The 24,302-nt window shown below is 46.6% G+C and overlaps 1 protein-coding gene across 1 annotated transcript; it reads right to left on the bottom strand.

Moving 5' to 3' along the window:
• Positions 1–3,853: 3,853 nt before the first annotated feature.
• LOC136487486 (peroxidase 4-like) lies at positions 3,854–6,287 on the bottom strand. Its single transcript, XM_066484611.1, has 3 exons — positions 5,971–6,287; positions 5,513–5,870; positions 3,854–4,441 (listed from the first exon to the last, which is right to left on the bottom strand). The coding sequence occupies exons 1-3, from the start codon at positions 6,208–6,210 to the stop codon at positions 4,050–4,052; spliced, it is 990 nt and encodes a 329-aa protein (XP_066340708.1). The 5' UTR covers positions 6,211–6,287; the 3' UTR covers positions 3,854–4,049.
• Positions 6,288–24,302: the final 18,015 nt, after the last annotated feature.

Below are 24,302 nucleotides of genomic sequence, written 5' to 3'. Positions count from 1 at the left end.
AGAAGAATCAACAAACAATAAGGCCTTGTTTAGATTGAAGATTTTTTCAACCCGATGAATAGTAGCACTTTCGTCTTATTTGGTAAATATTGTCCAATCGTGGACCAACTAAGTTCAAAAGATTCATCTCGTGATTTCCAACTAAACTGTGCAATTAGTTATTTTTTTTACCTACATTTAATGCTCCATGCAAGCGGCTAAAAATTGATGTGATGGAGAGAGAGTGAAAAAACTTGGAATTTGGGGGTAATCTAAACAAGGCCTAAGTCAAAAACAGCACCGGGCAGAGTTAAAACAAACATCCCATCTCACATGCCTAGCACTAGACTACTAACTAGCTGAAGCTAACCTCTGACTGAACTATTCATCCTACTTCTATCTGATTGAAAGAAGTAAACGAGCAGCAAGTTAATTATCAACACTATATATCATAAATAATGAATAAATTAATTATAAGAAGGGCTATGTGAATTTATTTATTTGTGTAGCCGTCGAACTGGAATGAGAAAGATGCATATACATACGGCTAAGGTGCTAGCACTAGCTAGTAAACAAGCGAGTCAGCTGATCTAGGCCCCATTTAGTAGTGTGATATATATAAACAAGTGATCGACAGAAGAGACGGTGGATATATGTTTGACCCTAATTCAGTAGGGTAAAATTAAAGCCGTCATCTATCCACCTCTACATTATGATTCCAGGTTCTAGATTGTGTTCACATGTGTGGAAAATTCAAGTAATCTGTGACTACATCTGAAAATCTTTTTGACTAGTTTGTCTTCGGTCCAAACTTTGGGTAAAAAGTACTGCAGCAGTTTGTGCAAGAGGAGAGGCAGACAGCAGTACATATTTTTCGCTGAAGACCCCATTGCATGCAAATGATATATTACCTTACCACACACTGCTGGAAAATTGGACTGGCGGCACCGGAGAGTAGGGCGGCGGCGGTCGTCCTGTGTGGTTTGCGCCCTACAGATACAGCTGCCTGAATTTGACACACCTCTCCTCTTTTTTTTTTAGTTTACTCAAACTTGGTTACTTAAATTGCTCTGACTTCACTTTTTTATCTTCTGAACGAACACGTCTCTATAACGACAAACTAATGAAGATTTTTGTAAAAGAGAAAAGAGAGAGATGATATATGGTAAAAAAAAACTTGCAAGGAGGCGCGTTTTTCCAGATACAACAAAGAGCGGACAGTAGGTACGTTATGAATCTTATAATTGATAATGACTGAAGTAGTTATATAGTTATAGAGACCCTTTATATGTATAGTGTTACAGTCAAATGAATTCAATGCTAAATGCCGAAAGTGGAGACTTTGTTCCACCGCAATTGTTGGGTGTTCGGCGGATTGGAGACCAATGCAAATATACATGTTTATCAGACCTAGCTAGAAGGGTATTACTTGCTAGCAAGCTATATAGTCACAGGCTATTAGATTGGAGATAGTAGTTGCAAATAATCAGCAGTGAAAACTTATGTACCGTCGGTTACACTACCACTACTACTGGTTGTAGCCATGAATCGGTAGTAGTAACACATCATCATTGTTCATTCCAAAGCAACGGCAGTTATAGTGCTTTTTTTGTAATAGTGCAAGTTGATAAACCAGTACTACTAATATCAAGATGCTAGTCGATTCCTCGAAAATCAAATGAATCACATAAAGATAAATCGGGAACAAAAGAGAGCAAAGATAGCAATTGCTATACTCCTATATGCGTGTAAATTAATAGGCAATTTGAATCAAGATATACTAGTCTTTGTAGTTTGAAACCGACATGGCAGCAGAATAAGTCCAATCGGACAACAGTGACGCGTACTTTTCCAATCATGTTGTTCCACGTCCAGTCGCAAGCAGCAACTGGTGTTGTTCATCTTGTACCGACACTACAGTATGGTGCATGCAGCTGCACTTTTCTGACCTCAATTTAATTGGTTCTAGTTTTTTTATAGGACGAATTAATAACACCATTGGAAAACTAAGCAAAAATAAGAAGCAAAAAAAATAGATGAATATCATGCTAAACTGCTAAAGCACGGCACATGCGCCCCGGTGGCCATGGCGGGTCAGCAGCGTGCGCAACGGCGATGGAAGATGGACCAGAGCAAGCAGCACAGGTGTATGGGATGGGCGCGCAACGAGTCCGATGATGGGGCGCGGCGCGGTGGGGCACGACGTGGTAGCCAGCGAGCGCGCGGTGGGGGAAGGGGCGCCGACAATGAGCAGCCATGCTACTTCGGGGCCGGACGGATAAGCACGAAGGAGTGGGGACAGATAAGCATGAGGGACAAGCAGCACAGGTGTCTAGGACGAGCGCGCGGCGAGTCCGACGATGGGGCACGGCACGGTAGCTGACGAGCGCATGGTGGGGTAAGGGGCGCGGACAATGAGCGGCCATGCTGCTTCGGGGCCGGGCGGATAAGCACGAAGGAGTGGGGGGGGGGGGGGGTAAGCACGAGGGAGTGAGAATTTTGTTTTTTGTTTGGAGCCCGCTCCTAGGGAGCCACTCGTCCAGACGGGAGTTACGGACGGACGCCCATGTTAGAGGATTATCATTTATTTAGCAACAAAGAGATCGAGTAAGTTGTATATGCATTGCTTATACAATATTTTCAACGCAAACTTTGATAGACAAACAAACACACGTACGTAAACCCTACTCCTATGAGCATCTCCGAATGACTAAGCCGGCAGATCTTGAGATTCACGAAGTTACCACGGGCGCCTCGATGTCGACAGGGACGTCGCCTACCACTGAAAACATAGTGTCGTTAAATCCTAGAATAAATCTAGGAAAATACGAATACCCGTGCCAAGTCGATGACTTGAGCCTAGGTGAGCAAGTTCCACCACACGGAAGCCAACCAACTGATCTATGATCAGTTCGCTTGCTTGGAGATTTAACCAAACAAATATTTCCTCTAGTCACAATAAGTGATGCTTTGCGGTTATTTAAAGTCTACCTTTGACAACTCTAATAAGTTACTTTTTATAGGTTGCATTTGAAAGTTTTCATAAAAAAATTGTATTTATTTTTTTATAGATATATTAATTATGATAAGAAAATATTGGTCAAAGTTTGAAATAATTGACTTCAGGCAACCCCCTCAACGTCACTTATATGTGACTAGGGAGAGTATTTATACTCCCTCCATCCTAGTATAGAGTGGCCTAACCACCTCTGATTCAAAGACTAAGGAATATATTTAATTCTCGCTCAATACTAGTACTATTACATCGATATGAGCGTGTCTAGAGAGAGGACACCTTGTATTATAGGACTTAAATAAAAAATGATTACGTCTTATATACTAGGATCAAGGGAGTATCTGTTAGCTAGGAAGCTTTATTGAAAAGGTAGAAGGCCAAACAAATATCACATTAATCATGTTATGAAGTCATTTAGAGCAAGCATGTTCTTTTTTTTAACGAACCGGCACGAGAGCTTGTGCCTATTTCATTCATGAAGCGGGAGAGAGCAAGCATGTTCTATGCGCAAATTAAGTACAGAAGAAGATCAATTGCACAGCACAGGAGGTTAGAAGGTTTTGGTCAGAAATTGATGAGGCACGTCTACCAAGCCACCATAGGAACTTATTAGAGGGGCCACTCAAGGTTTATCTCTTAACCAACAAATGCATCTTATATAGGAGTATATGCTTGTTAGTTGTTTTGGGGAAACCGTAGCTTGGCATGGCAAATGCATGCCTTAATTAGGTGATTCTCCATGCGGTAGAGTATGAAATATTCAACGTGGCTGAATCTGCACAATCTCTGGAGACATCTTCTAACTGTTCATATTTACTTCACATGCCAGGACTTATTGTCTTTTTCTCATGCAAAATATATTGGACAAAAAGATGACATAAACAACAAGTGATACATTCATCCTTTAAAAAAATGACATGCGAACACATCAACACCACACAATGATTTCACAATTGTTAAAAAAAATATAAAGCTACAAAAAGTCATTGAACACGCATAGCTGAAGAACAAGCCTCAAAGATAGTTTATTCGCAGTTCATCATCTCTTAATGAACTAATTAACTCTTCTGCAGTTCTTCCTTATCTGGCCGTTGGAGCCCGTCAATGGTGTAATGTCACCCATCTTGATCATACCCGTCACAAAATCTGCGAAAAACGTGCTCTGGCTACCAACATAGGATTGGACCAGCGCGTCGGTGGCGCCACCGTTGAAGAGCTCTTGGTCAGAGTGTAGAAGGCCCTTCTTGCTAAGAAGGTTCTTGTAGTAGTTGTTCTCGAAGACGGTCGGAGTTTGAAGGTCCAATGGTGCCAGGTTGTTGTCACCTGCACCTGAGGTGCTTGGGCAACCTGATTGCCTTGTTTTTGCGAAGGCGGCGTCGATGTCGGTGTCGTTGTATATGTGGGCTCTGAAGTTCGTGCAACGTGCTAGCCCAATGGTGTGAGCACCTGGCAAAATTAAGAGGCAAATGAATCAGCAAAGACAGAAGGAAATAAAATAATGACACATTATTACTTAATTAAGTAGTATTCAAAAGTATAGAAGAAATGACTGATTGACCAATTTATTTATTTATTTATTTATAACAAGGAGATTGGTGACTTTACTCAAATAAATTAGAATATTTTCCTTTTTAAATAAACAGGTACCTTGTGTAATAAATCTATATCTATATATGTATATATATATATATATATATATATATATATATATATATATATATATATATATATATATATATATATATATATATATATTAATAAGAAAGAAAAAGAGGATCCGATTCTAGTTATGAAGCGACACAAAAGGAACATTATGTGTGGCTGTAGTTGTAGTTAATTGCAATCTAGCTGGGAAAGATGTCGACCGATCGACTTTATATATCGATGTATATATGCTTACTGCTTTTCGTATTCCATCTAATTAAGATATCGATCTGATGCAAACTGATCTTTCAACTTAGACAGAGAGAGTTGGTTGAAGTCGGCATTATCGCCAGGTTTATAACATGCAGAAACATAAAAGTAAAGCTTTTGCAAGCACAACTTGTTTTAGTTTCTTCTGGAAACTCATACCGACAGCCTTCGGGTGTCACAGTCACCTTTACCAACTTTTTATGATTCAGTTCAATCTCGATGCCTATTTTTTAACAACTAATTAACATCCCATGTATATATGCATGTCATATGTATGTGATGTGGAGAAGGTTAAGTCAAAAACTGAGCTGTCAATTCTGGTAAAGTGTCTACCAGCTGTTTATTTATCAAGTCAAGGTATTAAAGGTCCAAAGCTTGTGTGGAGTGTCGCTTTATTCTCCTTCCTTCTACAGTTGTTCATTTTGGGACATGTCTAAGTAGTTAATTTTGAACATATCTAAGTAGTAGTTAGTAGTACAAGTTTGTTATTTATATTAGAGAAAGATGGTAAAAAGTAATAACAAGAGAGTTAACAGTTTTAGAAATTTTATTACTCGAAGTTGGTAGGTAATTAATTAAATAACAGTGCAACGACGTACTTACCAGAGAGCGCGACCATGTCCTTTTGGGAGAGCCCTTGCGCGGCGAAGAGCGAGGTGAGGTTGACGAGCCCCGACGTCGGCGGCGGGATGTTGTTGTTGGCGCCGCTGAAGCTCGCCGTCGTGGAGTCCCGCCGCCCGACCTTGACGTCCCAGCTCGGCCCGCCCAGGATGACGACGCTGTCCCTGGCGGCGATGGCGAGGATGTCGGCGCAGGAGACGACGCCGGGGCACACCTTCTCGACGGCCGACTTGACAGCGTCGATGACCTCGAAGCCTCGCACGGAGCCGTTGTTGGGCGTCGCCATCTTCTCGCCCTGGAAACTGGCCGTGTCGTCCAGCAGCAGCGACGCGTCGCAGCCCTATACATACATGCATGCATAATGGTGGTCAAATTTTGAGTACCATCATGCAGTGATCGAGAGCAACCGGTGATGGTATCATCAGAGCACGACGACGTACTTGGACAAAGCAGTCGTGGAAGAAGAGGCGGAGGATGGAGGCGCCCATGCGCTTCTCCTTGGCGATGGCGGCCTGCATCATCGACTTGACGGCGCCGTAGACGCCGGGGCAGGAGTAGGAGTAGAAGCCGGTGGACAGCTGCGCTGACGAGGTGCCGGCAAGCGCGAGGAGAAAGAGGAGAGCCACGACGTAGCTGCACCTTCTTGCAGCAGGAGCTGCTGCTGATGCACGAGTGGCCATGGTCTTCGTCTGGCGGTACGTAAGCACAAGACGAGTGCAGAGCGTCCTTAATTTGCTTGCCTAGTTGCCTTGATTTATTGCCTGGAGGAGGTCCATATTTATAGCAGAAACACCTGTACCTGGTTTCTGTGTATAGACTACAGTGTGTCTCATATCGTGACCACGTATGCATCAAATATGATTACATGCATTACATCACGATTTTTGTATATATATATATATATAATAATATATATATGCATGTATCATCATCACCTACTGCTACTGCTCATCTGTTGGGCTTTGAGTTGAAAAGCAATCGACGAAATAAAGGCATGCAGGCAGGTGTTGGCCGGCCGCACAGGAATCACGCGTTTCACACCAACTAGGGCACATAGTGCATCACTGTAGTCTAGGACAGCACCCGTGAAGTTGTGGTTCTGGTGAATGGGAACACTTGGACCTCTAGTACGTATCGAAGCAAACTGAAAGCCGACACACGGTTTGAGTAAAGCTACGACGACTCGGCCGACCGACCTACGTGCCCTTTTCTTAGCAACCGTCTAGCAAAGCTTTTTTCTGCCACGTCTCTGCTAGTTTTGCTACACGTTGCATTGTGTATATATATATACGTGCTCACCAGCAATCATGCATGCATCATGGTTCATGGATCCACGTACTGTTACGTTCACAGTCGTCATTTGGTTTTTGGTGATCAATTGGTCGTCGAGTCTCTCATCATCGGCACTTTATCATCAACTGTTTATTTATGTCATCTGATCGATGGAGTTTATCCGGCTGCATGCTCACCATTCCGGTCATCCACGTCGTCATGCATGGGCTGCTAGCTGCAGACATGCATGCATGGGCATGGTCAACTTTGTTGGGCACTACTACTGACCTACACTCAAAGTCTCCTTTCATCCACTTTTACAAAAGTGATACTATATACTATGTGTCATAGCTCTTTACCGAGTATAGTATGATAAAATATGATATGTCCCCATGACCCATGCCATGCTTTCTCTAATAAAAGTGGTCATGCATGGTTAGTTAGTTCGTTCGTTAACAATCCAGCTCCATTTGTTCGCCACAACGCGTACACGCATGACAAAGAGTCAACAGTCTCCATTCTCAGAATCTTTTGCATTGCTTCAAAGTCAAATAAATTGCCGTTTTATTATTATTATTACAATCAATCAACCAAAGTTAAGTTGTTGTGAATAGGACATGATGCATCTATCCAACGGCTCAGATCAGTTCATCAGCCCTGTCAACTTTTCTGCAATGCATGCCTGCACCATGCACGTACAGCACCAGAAGCATCTGATACTGTGTGTGATTGATGTTGAAATATTTGTTTGCAGGTGCTATGGTCAAAGAATGTGATAAAGCCATTAGGTACGGCTCACTGTTCACATGTCCAACTACCCCCTTGGATTGTGGAGACTTGGCCACGCGCACATGGAACCCAAGTAGTACTAGTAAAACCCTGTTCACTTAATTAGTTTGGGCATTATTCTAGACAATGTTAATTTAATTCAAGGGAGTCAGATGGAGAAGACTGCTTAACTATATATTAATTGATTACATGTTATTTTAATTTCAGTAGGTTTTAGATGTAAGCACTACAGGAAACCGGGATTTTGCGCTGTGCTCAAATCTTTGCCGAGTGCCAAATATCGGGCACTCGGCAAAGGCCACCTTTGCCGAGTGCCACACTCGGCGAAACTTGGCACTCGGCAAATAGGGCTTTGCCGAGTGTCTGGCACTCGGCAAAATAAGGCACTCGGCAAAGCCAAACTTTGCCCAGTGCCAGACACTCGGCAAAGTTGGGCACTCGGCAAAGAGGCGCCCGGGGATAACGGTACCCAACGCCGTCCTCTTTGCCGAGTGCCTTCTGTTTGGCACTCGGCAAAATATTGGCTTTGCCGAGTGCCTAGGGCTAGCACTCGGCAAAATATTCACTTTGCCGAGTGCCAAACCTTGGCACTCGGCAAAATAATTTTTTTTTGTTTTTTGCCACCAACTTTTTTTCTTAGATTTGTATTTGTACCATGAACAACATGTTCAAATTTGGCACAATTTCATTGTTGTTTGCTATATTTCTTCACTTTATTTCGTTTTCTTGCAATTTTCTAGAAAATGTAGGTTTGAACTGCAGGTGCATCGAATAATAGTTTTGATCCATTCCAAAAATGTTATTCTTGTTTGTTAGTGTCACTTTATGCTAAATCTAGGAACTGTCTCCAAATTTCGATCAACGTGCTCACGGGGCAACATCGCGAACTTGCGTGCGAGTGGTTATTTAATTCTATAAAATTCAAACGAATCCCGAAAATCATGAAACTTGGCGAGATGTCGTGATATCACATGCATATGCGGTGGTAAAAATTTGAAAACGTTGATCGAAATTTGGAGACAGTTCCTAGATTTAGCATAAAGTGACACTAATAAACAAGAATAACATTTTTGGAATGGATCAAAACTATTATTCGATGCACCTGTAGTTCAAACCTACATTTTCCAGAAAATTGTAAGAAAACGAAATAAAGTGAAGAAATATAGCAAACAACAATGAAATTGTGCCAAATTTGAACATGTTGTTCATGGTACAAATACAAATCTAAGAAAAAAAGTTGGTGGCAAAAAACAAAAAAAAATTATTTTGCCGAGTGCCAAGGTTTGGCACTCGACAAAGTGAATATTTTGCCGAGTGCTAGCCCTAGGCACTCGGCAAAGCCAGGACAAGATTTTTATTAATTTTTTATTTCGCCGAGTGCCAGATTGGGGGCACTCGGCAAAATACTTTATTTGCCGAGTGCCCCGGATCTGGCACTCGGCAAAGAGGTTTGAAATATAAAAAAAACCGGACACACGCACACACACCACGCACACACCACACACGCACGCACACGCGCGCCGTAGCCGCCCCGCCGCCGCGCCGTAGCCGCCCTGCCGCGCCCACGCCCACCGCGCCCGCCGTGCCCGCGCGTCCACAGTAGGAAGGAGGAGGAGGTAGGAGGAAGAGGAGGAAGGAAAGGAGGAAGGAGAAGAATGGGAGGAGGAAGAAGAAGAAAGAGAAGGGAGGAGAGAAGGAGAAGGGGAGAAGAGGAGAAGAGGAGAAGAGAGGAGAAGAAAGGTGCCGCCTCGGTTCGTCGACCCTCACGCCATAGCGGTCGTCCCCGTTGTCGTCGCCGGCCCTCGGTCTTTGCATTCTCGCTGGCAAGGTATGCCCTAATGTTAGTATTAGTTAGTAAGTAGTAGTGTTAGTAGTAGTAGTTAATTAGTAGTGTTAGTATTAGTTAGTAAGTCGTAGTGACAGTAGTAGTTGTAGTTGTTGTTCATAGTTTTAGTGTTAGTAGTAGTTATTGTTGTATGTATGTGGTTGATGGCCTTCGTGCCTATGTTTGGTATACATGTGGTTGTTGGCCTTCATGCCAATGTTTTCTGCAGGTTTTGGGAACCTCTCCGTGCAGCGGAGGTGCTGTCGAAATTTTCAATGGAGTCTAACCATTTGCCTTTTCTTTGCAGGACGAGGACCGTTGGGAGGCACTCGGCGACCCTAATCGTCTTCGTCGGCGTTGCGGTTCTGCCTGCACCGCGTCGCCTCGCCACTGCAGCGACTCACCACCGCCCCACTAGCCTAACCTCACCGACACCCTACGTATAACCCATCTTCCATACTTGTATCTCGTGTAACCCCAGTTAGGCGTCTCCCATCCGAAAGAGATACGGTCGTTGGTATGCAGATCTTTACATACCAAATTCCGTACCTGTTTCGGATTGTCCACGTTTTTTGGACAGCCCGCAGATGCGTAGATGGGTTGGTTTCCGTGGCCCGCTCCTGTCCGAGACAGAGTTTTGGCACCACCTCCTCGTTGTTCTCCTGATACACAATCTCCCTGCTAGGACGTGTATCGGGAGAACAGCGGGGAGGTGCTGCCGAAATTCTATCTTGGATAGGAGCGGACCATGGAAGCCAACCTCATCTACGCATCCTCAGGTGGGATTAGGACCTATCCTTCACCTATTAGATGTATAGTAGGAACGCCTTGTGGATTTACCTGCAGTTTTTATTACTCGCTTATATATGCATGTGCCAGAGGATGGATAACCGTGAGTGGATGTACACGGGCCACGCAAGTATGACCCCAGAATGGATGACCAAGACCAATGCTTTCCTGGAGCATGCATTTGGCGAGGCTGCTAAAGGGTCAGCCTGGATGCCGTGTCCGTGCAGCAGATGTGGCAACAAGAAAAGAAAAATTAAGAGGCTCATGGGGGAAGATCTTATCAAGTATGGATTCACGGCAAACTATACCCGCTGGATCCACCATGGTGAAGCCGATCGTATTAGAGAGGAGGTGGTGAGACAGCGTCTCGAGGATTATGATGGAGATGGCGGGGTAGCAGACTGGATGGATGACATTCAGCAGGCACGGTTCGGTGAAGGATTGGAGGAGAAGCCAGAGGAAAGCGCAAAGGCGTTCTATGATATGCTGTCTTCAGCGCAGAAGCCCTTGCACGAAAAAGACAATGGTATCATAGCTGGATGCAATTGGACGCATCATGGGGTTGAAGTCGCAGTTTAGCATGAGTCGGGACAACTTCGATGGTATGTTGGCAGTTTTTGGATCCCTGCTTCCGGAGGATCACATCCTGCCGAAGAACTTGTACGAGTCATAGAAATTTCTTCGTGCACTTAAGATGCCGTATGAGCAGATCCATGCTTGTCCAAATGGATGCGTCCTTTTTAGGAAAGATCATGAGGGAGCAACGCACTGTCCAAAGTGCAAATCCTCTAGGTACCTAGAGGTCGACACTAGTGATGGCAAGAAGGAACAGCTGAGTATCCCTATGAAGGTCCTACGGTACCTTCCTTTCATACCGAGGATCCAACGGCTGTACATGACAGAGGAGTCCGCGAAACAGATGACATGGCACAAAAATGGCAAAAGGTACAATCCGGACAAGATGGTACACCCATCAGATGGCGACGCCTGGACCCATTTCGATGGCATACATCGTGTTAAAGCTGAGGAGGCTCGCAATGTACGTGTAGCGTTGGCAACAGATGAGTTCAACCCGTATGGATTGTCCACGGCCCCATACACTTGTTGGCCCATGTTCGTGATACCCCTGAATCTCCCCTCGGTGTCATCTTTCAACCTAAGAACGTATTTTTGTCGCTGATAATTCCTAGACATCCGGGGAACAATATGGGTGTGTTCATGGAGCCTGTGTTCGATGATTTGATCGATGCTTGGGAAAAGGGGGTACTGACATACGACCGAGCTACAAAGAGAAACTTCATAATGCATGTGTGGTACCACTACTCCTTGCATGACTTCCTGGCGTATGGCCTATTCTGCGGGTGGTGTGTTCACGGGAAGTTCCCATACCCAATATGCAAGGCAGGTGTGAGGTTCACTTGGCTGAAGAGTGGTGGCAAGTTTTCTTCGTTCGACCAACATCGTCAGTTCCTCCCCCTTGACCATCCATTCAGACGAGACATCAAGAACTTCATGAAAGGTGTTGAAGTCACCGATCCTGCACCTCAGATGATGACCGTTGCCGAGATCCGCGCTGAGATAGAGGCTCTCAAAGTTGATAAAGAGAAAGGTCGTTTTGATGGATATGGTCAGTGCCACATGTGGACTCATAAATCGGGCTTGACTAGGCTTCCCTATTTCAACGATCTTCTTCTTCCACACAACATTGATTTAATGCACACAGAGAAGAATATCGCCGAGGCGCTTTGGGGAACACTCATGGACATAGAAAAGTCAAAGGACAATGTTAAGGCAAGAGTGGACCTGGCAACACTGTGCGATAGACCAAAGCAAGTGATGAAGACTCCCGCACCTAGCAAGAAATGAAAAAGGACTTCGGTCGATTTCGTTTTGAAGAAGGACCAAAGGAGGGAAGTATGTCAATGGGTTCAGTCGTTAATGTTCCCTGATGGGTATGCGGCGAATCTGAGGAGGTGAGTGAACGTGTCCACTTACCGAGTGTTAGGGATGAAGAGTCATGACTTCCACATATGGATTGAGCAGCTCCTTCCAGCGATGACCAGAGGTTTCGTCCCCGAGCATGTGTGGCGCGTCCTGGCAGAGTTGAGCTATTTCTTCCGCCAGCTTTGTGCCAAGGAGCTATCTCAGGCCGTGATTGATGACTTAGAGAAAGTGGCACCTGTGTTGCTCTGTAAGATGGAGAAGATCTTCCCACCCAGCTTCTTCCTCTCAATGCAGCATCTGATTTTGCACCTTCCTCACAAGGCATGAATGGGGGGGGGTCGTGCAAGCCTGTTGGTGCTATCCAATCGAGAGATGTCTAAAGGTTCTTCGGAAAAAGTGTAGAAATAAAGCCAGAATTGAGGCATCCATGGCAGAGGCATTTATTCTTGAGGAGGTGTCAAACTTCACAACATCATACTATAAGGATAGCCTTCCTAGCGTGCACAATCCAATCCCTTGTTACAACACCGACGAGAGGTCATCAAATCTCAGCCTTTTCAAAGGTCAACTTGGCAGGGCAAGCGCTTCGAGCACCAAGACCTTGCGGAATGATGAGTGGTGCACTATCATGTTGTATGTGTTGTTGAACCTTGACGAAGTGAACCCTTATGTGCAGTAAGTTCTCAATGAGCTTGTTACATACGCCATCACTATCGTCTATCTATCCAACCCCCTTGTCTCTTGCTTTTTCAGGGAATTTCTGAATACATACTGGACAGGAAATAGGGATCCTTCCCCTCAAGAACAAGATAGTCTTCTCAAAGATGGTGTGCCCGATTTCATTTCATGGTTCGAAAAGAAGGTACCATCCAATTTACATCGTTCCATCTATGACATCCCACTTTGCTCCTACGAGCGAGTAATGATCTATCCGCCCCCACCTTACAGGCATGCACGGATGCGGAAATGGATGAAGAGTTGAAACAGGTTGTCAAAGGCTTCCCCTATAGGGTCAAGTCATTCACCGTATATGATGTGAATGGCTATCGCTTCCACACAAGAAGCCACGAGCTCAGTCGGCCCAATCGAAAAACCACGAATACTGGAGTTTGTACGCCCGGCACTGATGACCGTGACTACTACGGCATAGTCGAAGAAATATACGAGCTCAACTTTGAGCTTCGCGGAGGTCATAAGCCAGTCATATTCAAATGCCATTGGTTCGATCCCAATGTCACGAGAAGAGCCCCTGAGATTGGACAAGTTGAAATTCGACAAGATTCCTCTATCAAGGAGACGATGTCTATATTGTGGCTCAACAGGCCATGCAAGTTTATTATCTTCCATGGGCGTGCCAAAAAGATCCCACTCTTGAGGGTTGGTACCTTGCGCAGTTGGTATCAACGCATGGCAAAGTGCCTGTCCCAAACTATGAGGATTACAACTTTGACCCAAACACATATACAGGGGAGTTCTATCAACCCGAGGGGCTAGATGGCATGTTTCACATAGACATGTTTTCGCTGATGGGCATGGAAGTAGACAATGACATTGATGAGGACGATGGAGATGAGGACGATGGAGAAGAGGTGCAAAATGCCACAGACTTAGCACTGCTTGAGCGATTACGGTTTGGCGTTGCCATTGATGACAACGATGGAGATGAGGCGGAAATGTTAGACAATATTGCTAGTGATGACGACACTTGTGATCCGACCGCTGCCGATCCTGAAGATTATTTCTAATTCATGTAATTCTATATTATTATTATTTTCTAGTTATGTTTCGTTCATTTTGCATCTCTATATTTGTCTATATTGTGCTAACTGGTTTACTCTTTGTATTTGCAGGCACTCGACAAAATGCCGGGCAGAAGGCGGACCCGGACCTGCAACTCGCTCTATGCGAGGACGACTCAGGAGGCGGAGGTGGAGGCGGAGGCGAGGAGCCGTCCGGCCCGCCGCCCCCGCGGCCGTCCGAGGAGGGCAGTGCAGTCGTCTGCCGTCCCCCCGCCCGAGGAGGACCGGACGACGACCACTGACGATGAGGACCAGCAGCTAGCCCCCCAGACAGGAGGGGGTGACACTTCCTCTGGGGGGGTGGCGGGGGGTGACACTTCCTCTGGGGGGTGGCAGGGGGTTCCACTTCGAGCACCTCATCGGCACCGTACTTGCGCGGGTCCTCGTAGCTCCCGACGCGGCCGATCCCGTTTCAGAGGAGGCTGATGATTCGTCCCAAGGGCGACAAGTAAGTATCCGTTCATTTTGCATCTCTTCTTGTTCATATGCTGAAAACCGAACTGCGGACTAACAATTCTTCTTACTGACTCCTGTAGGAACTGGGAACTTGTGTCCGGGGGCAATCATCGGCAGTGCAATGGGATCCTCGGCGGCCTGATCCACCTGCACTACCCTGGTTTGGTCACCCACGCCCAGGTTGAGTCGCCTCCCTAGACGTGGGACCACTTCAACTCCGCCGTGGACGCCGTGTACGGCACCGTATAGGAGCGGATCAGGCGTGAGTTCTGGGTGAGTCTACATCACACTACATTGCTCAATACTATGAAATCATTAGACGTTCTTGAAATAATGAAAGGACACATGATGTCTATATGCAGGACTTCTTCACGTTGGAGGAGGGGCATGACCCTGCCTGGGTGACGAAGGTGCAGGACAGGGCATGTAGGGGCCGAGTCACGGACCTGTACTACGAGGCGAGGCTGCAGTGCCACATCAACCACTCGTGCGACGTCCTTGGTCGGTACCCGGGGAAGAGCGAGGCTAGGACCATGACACTCACCAGGGAGTAGTACCTCGTAGTAAGTTATAAAACATTGTTACTAACTCATTCCATGAAGAATAGGTAGCCTTCATTTTATATTCTAACATTTCTAATACAATACTTGATGGCATGCAGATGTGTCCTTCTTGGTGCGCCACCCACAGAGACTGTTGGGTGGCCATCGTGGACAAGTGGGTCTCCGTTGAGTGGAGGGAGAGGCACGCCCTCCATCGGGAGTGCCGCCTGCAGATGGGTGGGCTGGCGCACCACCAAGGCAACCGGCCCCTCAGTTCGTATGTCCAGGCCTGGGTACACGCTACGCACTTATTTATTTATTTGTTCTAACGCTCAATTCTCATTACTTCTAATCGTCTTTGTGTTTTCCTCGCAGTCCCAGTCGCATGATGGCCAGGAATGCAACGAGCTCATGGCGTACGCCATGGCACACAAGGGCAAGGCGACAGCCCCGGACACCGTCTACAACCCGGAGGATGGGCCCGAGGCGTACAGCAACACGAGCGTCCACAGCAAGCTCACCGACTACGCCTCGTCGGCCCGTGAGCGGCATGGGGAGGACTTCGACCCCGCCACCCAGCCCCTTGATACCGACCTCGTGATGAGGCTCGGAGGAGGGAAGCAGCACGGCCGGTACTGGATGGCCTCCAATATGGTTGACTCGACCTCTGTTCCCAACCTCGCCTAGATCCGAGCACAGAGCATGAGCTCCTCCATCCCCATTCGACCTCGGCAGGCGAGCACACTACAGCAGATGGCGGCACTCCAGGTTAGTTCTATTTCATTCACCGTTCATTACTTTTACACATGTACCTTGCATTTGCATTGTTTAAACGTTGGTGATTAAATATTGCAGGCCACTGTGGAGAGGATGGAGGCCGAGAGGGAGGCCGAGAGGGTCGAGAGGGAGAGGGAGAGGGCCAGAGGGAGGCCGAGAGGGCCGAGTGGGAGGTCCTGAGGGCCCAGAGGGCGGCTGAGGCACAGAGGATGCAGGACATGTTCTCATTCATGTCGAGCCTCGGCACCACTCTCCCGGGTGTGGTGGTGCCCCAGTCGCTGCTCGCTCCAGTTGTGCCTCCTACTCCTCTGGCTCTAGGCACTCCGGTGAGTATATATATATGGTTGATCAAGTCCTTTAGCTTGTGTAGATACTAATAAATTCAATTCTCCTTTGTGTAACAGTCGTCGGGTTCGAACCTGACTCCTTCGCCTCAGCACACACACCCCGACTGGATAGGTCCACCACCGCACGGAGGTGTCCCTTTAGGCTCCCATTGGGATCAGTGGCAGTAGGTGGTGCCCCTTCATGTTTTATTGACTTTTCTTGATCTAGGACTTGTGTTGGATGAAGACTTCTTAGATGTTGTCATGGATTTGCACATTGGATGTGCGTGTGATGGATTATGCAGGAGGATGTGCTTGTGATGGATGTTCGATGTGCTTGTGATGTATTATGGATGTATGTGATGGATTATGTATGCGTTTTGTGTGATGCTAAATGCTTGTGTGCTGTCTCATGTATTATATATGAGTTTTGCGTGTTTGCTTTCGAAGGAAAGCAACAAACAAAAAAATTGCAAATTTCCCAGCTTTGCCGAGTGCCAACACTGGGCAAAGAAGTCTTTGCCGAGTGCCAGGGGTGTGGCACTCGGCAAAACTGGAAAAAAATGCTGCAAAAACAGCCACTTCCCCAGTTTTGCCGAGTGCCACAGCCTGGCACTCGGCAAAGAGGTCAATTTTGCCGAGTGCCAGATGGTACCACTCGGCAAAGACTATTTTTAAAAAGATTTTTTTTAAAAAAAATGGTTTCTTTGCCGAGTGCTGAGCCCTGGCTCTCGGCAAAAATTCAAATTTTGCCGAGTGCCAGTCCCTAGGCACTCAGCAAAGCCGGCGTCAAATGTTGACGGCAGTTATTTTTTGCCGAGTGCGGGCTTGGCACTCAGCAAAGACTTTGCCAAATGTCGATTTTTGGCACTCGGCAAAGAAATTTTTGTCGATAAAATCTTTGCCGAGAGCCCTTTGCCGAGTGCAGCACTCGGCAAAGCCTTTGCCAAGTGCTTGGCTGGCTTTGCCGAGTGCCCCCAGCACTCGGCAAAGAGGGCGTCTGTAGTTGTGAAGGTACATCACAATATAAAAAAAAAATGAATATTGCCTATCAACCATGTTTTATTTCAAGGCAGTGAAAGGTTGCAGCATTGACAGTTATTTTTGTCTACAGGAAGTACTAATTCAGACATTCGGTCGCAAGGTACGGTATGGTACTAAACTACTAGTAAATTAAACAGAAGAAAGTACGTGAGAACACTTAACCGTACGTGCATGTTTCCTCTCAGAACTACTAAATATACAAAGGATTAAATACAATTAAGGATATAAGATGTAGCTAGCATATGTGATTTTCATTTCGTCATTGGCTATAAACCGATGAAATGTCGCTGATCTGCAAAGATTTTGTGTTGATTGAGATTAGTTCGTGAGTGACCAGATTTGTCATCTATGTCACACCGGACCGGCTACATTGATACGTGTTGCTTGAGATTCCATATGGGAAGTTGAGCAGCATTGATCTTGGTGTAATAAGGGCCACACGATAGGGCATGTACGTGGGCGCATATTGTTTTGGGGGAAAATAGTTTGCTAGGGGATCAGGTGATTATGTAGGCCCCGTTCGCTGGTCTGAAACTTGGCTGAAACTGACTGAAAATACTATTCCGACTGAATTGTTGTGAGAGAAAAATACTGTTCCGGCTGAAAAAAGAAGCCGAACAAGCCGATATGGAGTAAGCCGAACAGAGCCATAGGATATAAAAAAATTAGGATATTTATCTTCATGCTCCCTCTCTCCTAAATCAAAAAATTGTCTACTACAAAGTTGTACATCAAGCCTTATTATAACTTTGTTATTAAGTTTGTATTCTGCGTCTTACTTCGTATGAAAAGGTTATGACTTTTTATTCAAGAGAAAGAGAGAGACCATCTAAAATGTAGGCTCCACTGTCGTGTCAGCAAAACCACCCATGAAACCATTTCCAAATGGTCAAGGGGGTAACTCAACCGGTTTTAAAAATACAATAGGTTTTTTCCAAATTGAGAACTAGCTTAGGGTAAAGCAGACTTTAATATTTCGATAATGATTAGACTAGGGCGTCTGTCCATCTAGACGCCACGCGCCCCACTCTGCCTCGTTGGCGCCGCTTCCCCACCGCGCGCCGCTTGCTCCTCGTCCCCCCCCCCCCCCCCTCCCACCTTCGCTCATCCCACCCTCGCCTCTCGTTCCTCGCTCCCACCTGCCACGCTCCCCACCCGCACTGCTAGCTCCAGTGCCGTCGCACGCGCCGCCCGCCTCTGCTCTCCCCATTGTTGCCCTCCCCACCTCTCGGTCTCTCTCTCACACACCTTCGCTGGCAGCAGAGTGCCTCCCCGGCCTCATCCCCAACCCCAGCGCCATCGGGATGCCTCGCTACCACGGGCCGCCACCGCCGCCCCTGCCGATGGTTGTTGGGCGCACGTGTCGGGGCGCCTCAGGTCATCCCCGACCGAGGCAAGGGCACCCACGAGCCCGGCCAGTGCTGGTGGTGCTCGCGCGCCATCGCTCGTCGCCAGCTCCTACCTTGACGCCCGGAATCGGCCGACCCCGACCTCCCCTCACCTATGTTGCAACTGTATGTTAAGTGTTTCACATGTTTCAGAGATATATTGCAAGTATTTTATATGGATGTTACAAAAATAGATCGGGATGTTGCATATGTTGCATTATGTTGCAAGTGTGTCCAGAGGTATGTTGCAAATGTTTGTTCAAAATGTTTCATCTGTTTTAGATGTATGTTGCAAGTGTTTTATCTGGATGTGTTGCATATTTTTCATACATATGTTGCAAGCGTGTGTTCCAAATGTTTCATCTGTTTCAGTCGTATGTTGCAGCAATTGTTTCATGTTGCAGGTGCAGACCACGAGCATTGGTGTCGACGACAGTGGTAGGGCCAGGCCGCGGCCACCGATGCGGGATGGAGCAGTTGCGGGCGTCTGGACGCAGGTGTCCATCCGAACATCCGGTCGCTAGTCACGCCGTTAATATTTAAGAAACCCACGAAGCCACCATCGTTGCTTACTCCAAAGGGATTCCGAAAACCATGGAGACCATGGATGGGTATCTTTGGTATGCACTAACCTTCTTCGCCGCTCAATATGTTGAATTTGCTGCATGAAAAAATTATATGTATAATATTATTTTTTAAAAAAATAATAGAGTAATTACAAGTATACTACTAATATAAATATGTTATAATGTTCTAGTAGTCAAAGTTTATAGATTTTTACAAAGTATAAAAAACTTACATGTATTACACAAATATAAATATATACTAGCAGGTAACCTCGCGCTTCGCGCGGGAAACAGTGAACGCTTAAAGAGGAGGGGAAAAAACCGATGACACTGTTCCTTAGCGGGTCGGCCATTGTTCATCGTGATCCGTTACTGTTCATCTACAGGGAACAGTAGTTTCCATGGGCACCCCTCAAATTTATAGTCTTTTATAGAAGATTTACATTGACAAATGCGGATTGGCTAGGCGCTGCTGACAGATGATTGTACATTGAGCTGACAAGCCTGACGTGGATCGATTGCATAACCTACCTAATATAAAGGATGATAAACAAAGTTGAGTAAGGTAAGCTAGCTCTACCAATCAAATCGAATTCTACAGAAATCTGGATAAGAACCGTCCAGCTACTGCACGCAGTCAGGACCACAGAGTCGACGGATAATGGATCTCATCGAATTTGGTTTATGCTCATGCTTATGCTGATTTGTTGCGAGAGAAAAACATTATTCGTTAGGCATGTTCGCTTCGCTGAAAAAACAAGCCGAAACACTGTTCCAACTAATTTGTCGTGAGAGAAAAACACTGTTCCGACTAAAAAAACAAGCTGAAAAAGACGAATTATAGCTGAAAAGTACTGCTCAGCGAACCGAGCAAGACGTTACAAGTACGGTCTAAAGTTACATCCATGACATGACATGTCTCTCTAGAGCAAAACACAAATTCAGTTTCTTCATCTTTTTTTACCACATCATATCGATGACGATCCAGAATGTTTTTGACTGGCTAGTAGCTAGTTGTCGCAACTAGCTTGGATTAGGCAGGTAGAGTTTAGCTTCAAAGGAGAGGGAGACAGCGGCAAAGTTTGGGGAAAAAAGCTGAAGACTTTTGCATGCCTCAGCTGCAGCATGGAGCCATGGAGACGAGTAAGAGTAGGTCGTCGCCGTCTCGTGGTGCATGGCAAGCAGCTGTATGATTTTGACACCTTTTGAGTTTTGATTTGACCAAGCAACGACATTATTGTCAGCGCCAAAACCGAAGCTCCTTTTGTCAATGGGCAGTTTGACAAACAGTGCAGCTAGCTAGCTGTATGCACGAAAGATTTTGAAACTTCGTTTTCCATGGCAACGTGGCTCGTCCAAGTTTCAACCAACCAATAGCATGGTAAAGCTAATAGCATCCGGGCAAAATAGGCTACGCATGACCCTCAAAGTGATGTGTCTTTGCTATTGGACTCTGAAAAATCGAATTTGCTACTGAACATGTTTGTTGTTGTCAAATTTATTTCTAGACACCGTTCCCAATAAATTTGCTACTGGACAATTTTGTTATTGTCAAAGTTTCTATTGTTGTTGTCGTCGTCGTCAAATAAGCTAATAGCATCGTATTTTGCTTCATCTACGTCATCGTCTTTACTTTATACTTATCTCCCTTTATTTACTAGACTAGAAGAACATATATGTCAGTGCACTTTAGCAACGCACTTGATATGTTTATTACTTTTATGTGCAGCTGGGAAGGGAAAACATCTGTGGAAGAGCTAGCAAAAGAGATCAAGGATATCAGAGCTATATGGTCGAGGAGGAAAAAGCTCTCATGCATGAAGGAACGCCAAGCTGCTATGGCCAAGCTCAAGGCTGAATTGGAGTCCCTCCGTTCCAAACGAGAAGAGGAAAGGTGTAGCTAAGAGGATTCGAATCAGAAGTTTGCTGGACGCGTAAGCAGAGTGTGATCAGCTATTAGCTAGCAGAGAGTGTATTACTGATCGTCACTCTGTTTTTCAGCACTACCTCAGCAGCACTTTGATGCGTTAATATTACTGATCATCGTCCTGTTTTTCAGCCAAGCTGCTATGAACAGTTTTTTTCCTCACAACAAATCTGCATCAGCAGCAGCCAAATTTCAGCGAAACGAACAAAGTCAGTGGTTAGAGTCTGTCGAGGTTGACTAAGACATGATGTTTTAACTGAAGTGGTTTCCACGTCCTGCTTTGATGGAATGATGGGTAATTGCCGTGTACATGCTGATTACCTATTATTTTCAGAAATGCTACCTGTCGGGCGTCTGATGGACCATACTACACAAACGTCGGACAACTTTTCACCCTCGCCGCTCGCTCCTGCCCGCATATATATTAAAAAATATCCTTTCGCTTCATCCTCCCCATCCTTACCCCTTCCACGCTTGGCGTCCTCCCCCACCGGGAGCCCCCAACGCCCACAGATCCGACGACCCTCTCTCCCACCCCGGCGAGATCCATGGAGCACGAGCGAGATCCACTTGCCTCAAGCGAGATCCATGGAGGTGGCGAGGCGGTGTTGCAAGGGAGTCGACGACTCTCCCCCACCTCGACGCGGCGCCCTCCCTACCCCCGGCGGCACCCTCCCTCATCTCAGCGACCGAGCTCCCCCTACCTCGGCGGCCATGGCACTCCTCGCCCCACCATCCCCCACAGTGCCCGCCGAGCCAAGCCCAGTACTAGTGGCGTCGATGGCGGTGGTGCTCGCGCGCAGCCGGTCGTCGCCGACTCCCACCCCGTCAGCCAGAATCGACCGGTCCAGGCCTCTCCCCCCCTATGTTGTAAATGTATGTTTCAGTTGTTTCAGATATATGTTGTAATTGTTTTATATAGATGTTGCAAAAGTAGATCGGAGGATGTTGCACATGTTGCATATGTTGCAAGTGTTTCAGAGGCATGTTGCAAGCGTTTGTTCAAAATATTTCATCTCTTTCCAGACGTATGTTCCAAGCGTAATATTTCATCTCTTTCCAGACATATGTTCCAAGCGTTTTGATCTGGGTGTTGCATATGTTTTCACACATATGTTGCGACCGTGTGTTCCAAAATGTTTCATCTATTTCAGTCTTCTGTTGTAGGAAGTGTTTTCATGTTGCAAGTTGCAAGTGTTCTATCTAGATGTTGTATATATTTACACATATTTGTTGCAAGTGTGTGTTCCAGATGTTTCATTTGTTTCAAACGTATGTTGCATTCAAGTGTTTCATGTTGCACGTGTTTCATGTTGTTCGAAGAGTTAGGGGTACGGTGTCGGGGAATGGGGCGCAGCGAGCTGGGGGGCGGCAGTTGGGGGCATGACGGGGCGGGGGTGCGCCTGCGGGGGCGGGGTGAACGGATGGGAATGGGGGCAAGGTGTGCAGATGGGGACGGGTCAGACATCGAGGTGGGTGTGTCAGGCGTGCGGGCGGGCGTCCGATGGAATTCATCCCTATCAGACGTCCGTGCGCTAGCATTACCCTATTATTTTCGTTTCTACAGGTATTTGTGAGACATAATTGAATCACCAAACAGATACGCACGTGAAGTAGAATTAGATGGATTATGCTGCAACAATTTAGAGCTGCTCTGTTTTTAAAAAGAACATCATTATCACTTTTTGACAAGTTGTAAATATTCTTAGCTTTGATCAAGATATATACTAATATTTATTTACATGGTCATATAAGATTCAAATAATTCAAAACTAATCATCATAATATAGTGTATGATTTTAAGAAAAATGTTGTGATTGGGTTCATATTAAAGTAGTTCGATTTATCTTGTGGTTCAATGGCGGATCAATTTTTTCTTTTTAACTTGCCTTTAAACCCTATTATAAAAATTGCAATAATATATGTTAATTGTAGTGCTTATATAGCTTAATATAAAAATCAATAAGTTTGACCCCACAGGTTTTGAATCCTGGATCTGCCATTGTTGTGGCTTACGTGATGTCATATATTAGACAAAACTCCTGTAAATCGAATCTGATAAAAACATCCATGGAGCAATTTTAGAGTAGACAAACGTTGGGATCAGGACATTTTAGGAGCGGAAACTCTACTACACGACGGGTCGCACGATGGGGGAGCGCGCGACATGTCGCCTTCCTCGCGCTCGCCTCATCCCCCGAGCAGTCGAGCTCCTCATCCTCCCCCGAGCTCCTACCCCCCCTGCCCTCCCGTGCCCGCGACCACACCCGCGCTGGAGATGAAGAAGACGACGCCGGCAGCTAGGGTTCCAGCGACCTCGCCGGAGACGAAGAAGATGACGAGCTCCAGATCGCCAGCGGCCAGGTAGGCCTCCTCCTCCTCCTCCTGAGCTCACCGGAGACGGAGATGACTGCGGCGGTGACTAGGGTTTTGGCGAGCTCCTCCCCAACTCCGGCGAGTATAGAAGGGCCCGGCTGGCCGGGGGGAGGCAGGGCGGCCTGGTGGTGGGGAAGGAGGTCGGGCGGCTTAGGGGTCCTGGCGGTGCCCGCGGCAGCCGGGCCAGGGAGGGGCGGGGGCGCCATGGTCGGAGCTCGAACCTCGCCGGCCATGGTGAATCTCCGGTGAGAGGGGGAGGGAAAGAAGGCGGCCGCCGCGTGCGCTAGCTGGCGAGCCCTAGCGCACGCAGCGGGGCGATGGCCGACGGTGGCGGGGGTTAGTCCGGCGAGCCCTAGCGCACGTAGCGGGGCGGTGGCCGGCGGCAGGGGTTAGATGAGGAGGAGATCGACGTCAAGGACGACGGCCGGTGCTCGACGGCGGCGGCGGCGGAGGGGTGCGGGAGGAAGAAGAAGGGGCGTCGCGTGGGATTCGTCGACTCGTCGTGGGAGGAAGACGACGGGTAGCGCACTCCCCGAACGAGCGACCCGTCGCGGCTTATCTGCCTCCTTTTAGGCTGTCTCCAACAGGAGACTCATTGAGGAACTCAAATCCAAAATGGGTCTCCAACACAATACCTATAGCCTCCAACAGAGTACCTGCATAACCTAAATCTGAGTATCCTCTCTCCTGGAGACCAATTTGTAGAAAGGGTTATCTTTTGGGTCTTGTTGTTGGAGAAGACCAAAAATAGGTATTAAACTCTTTATATGTAGTGCTACCTAAAGGACGAATAAATCTTGTATTTTGGATCGCGGTGGCTGGAGACGGTCTCAGTTGTCGCTCGTTGGAGTGGAGATGAATGAGCAGCACGCGTACGACGGTCCGCCGTGCAAGCCGAATGGGCTTCTTTTGATTTCGATTGGGCTTTTAGCAGATTACCTGGCCGTGGCCC

The sequence above is a fragment of the Miscanthus floridulus genome, chromosome 10 (assembly GCF_019320115.1).
Source record: "Miscanthus floridulus cultivar M001 chromosome 10, ASM1932011v1, whole genome shotgun sequence".
NCBI classification, from domain to species: Eukaryota; Viridiplantae; Streptophyta; class Magnoliopsida; order Poales; family Poaceae; genus Miscanthus; species Miscanthus floridulus.
The sequence above is the reverse complement of the archived record's forward strand: the minus strand, read 5'-3'. Positions and strand labels throughout refer to the sequence as shown.

Excerpts from the sequence above, each read along its gene's own strand:
- LOC136487486 (XM_066484611.1), bottom strand. The coding sequence starts at position 6,210 with ATGGCCACTCGTGCATCAGCAGCAGCTCCTGCTGCAAGAAGGTGCAGC. Across the intron at positions 5,871-5,970 it reads TCCACGACTGCTTTGTCCAA|GGCTGCGACGCGTCGCTGCT; the intron begins GTACGTCGTCGT and ends ATGTATGTATAG. Across the intron at positions 4,442-5,512 it reads GGACATGGTCGCGCTCTCTG|GTGCTCACACCATTGGGCTA; the intron begins GTAAGTACGTCG and ends TAATTTTGCCAG.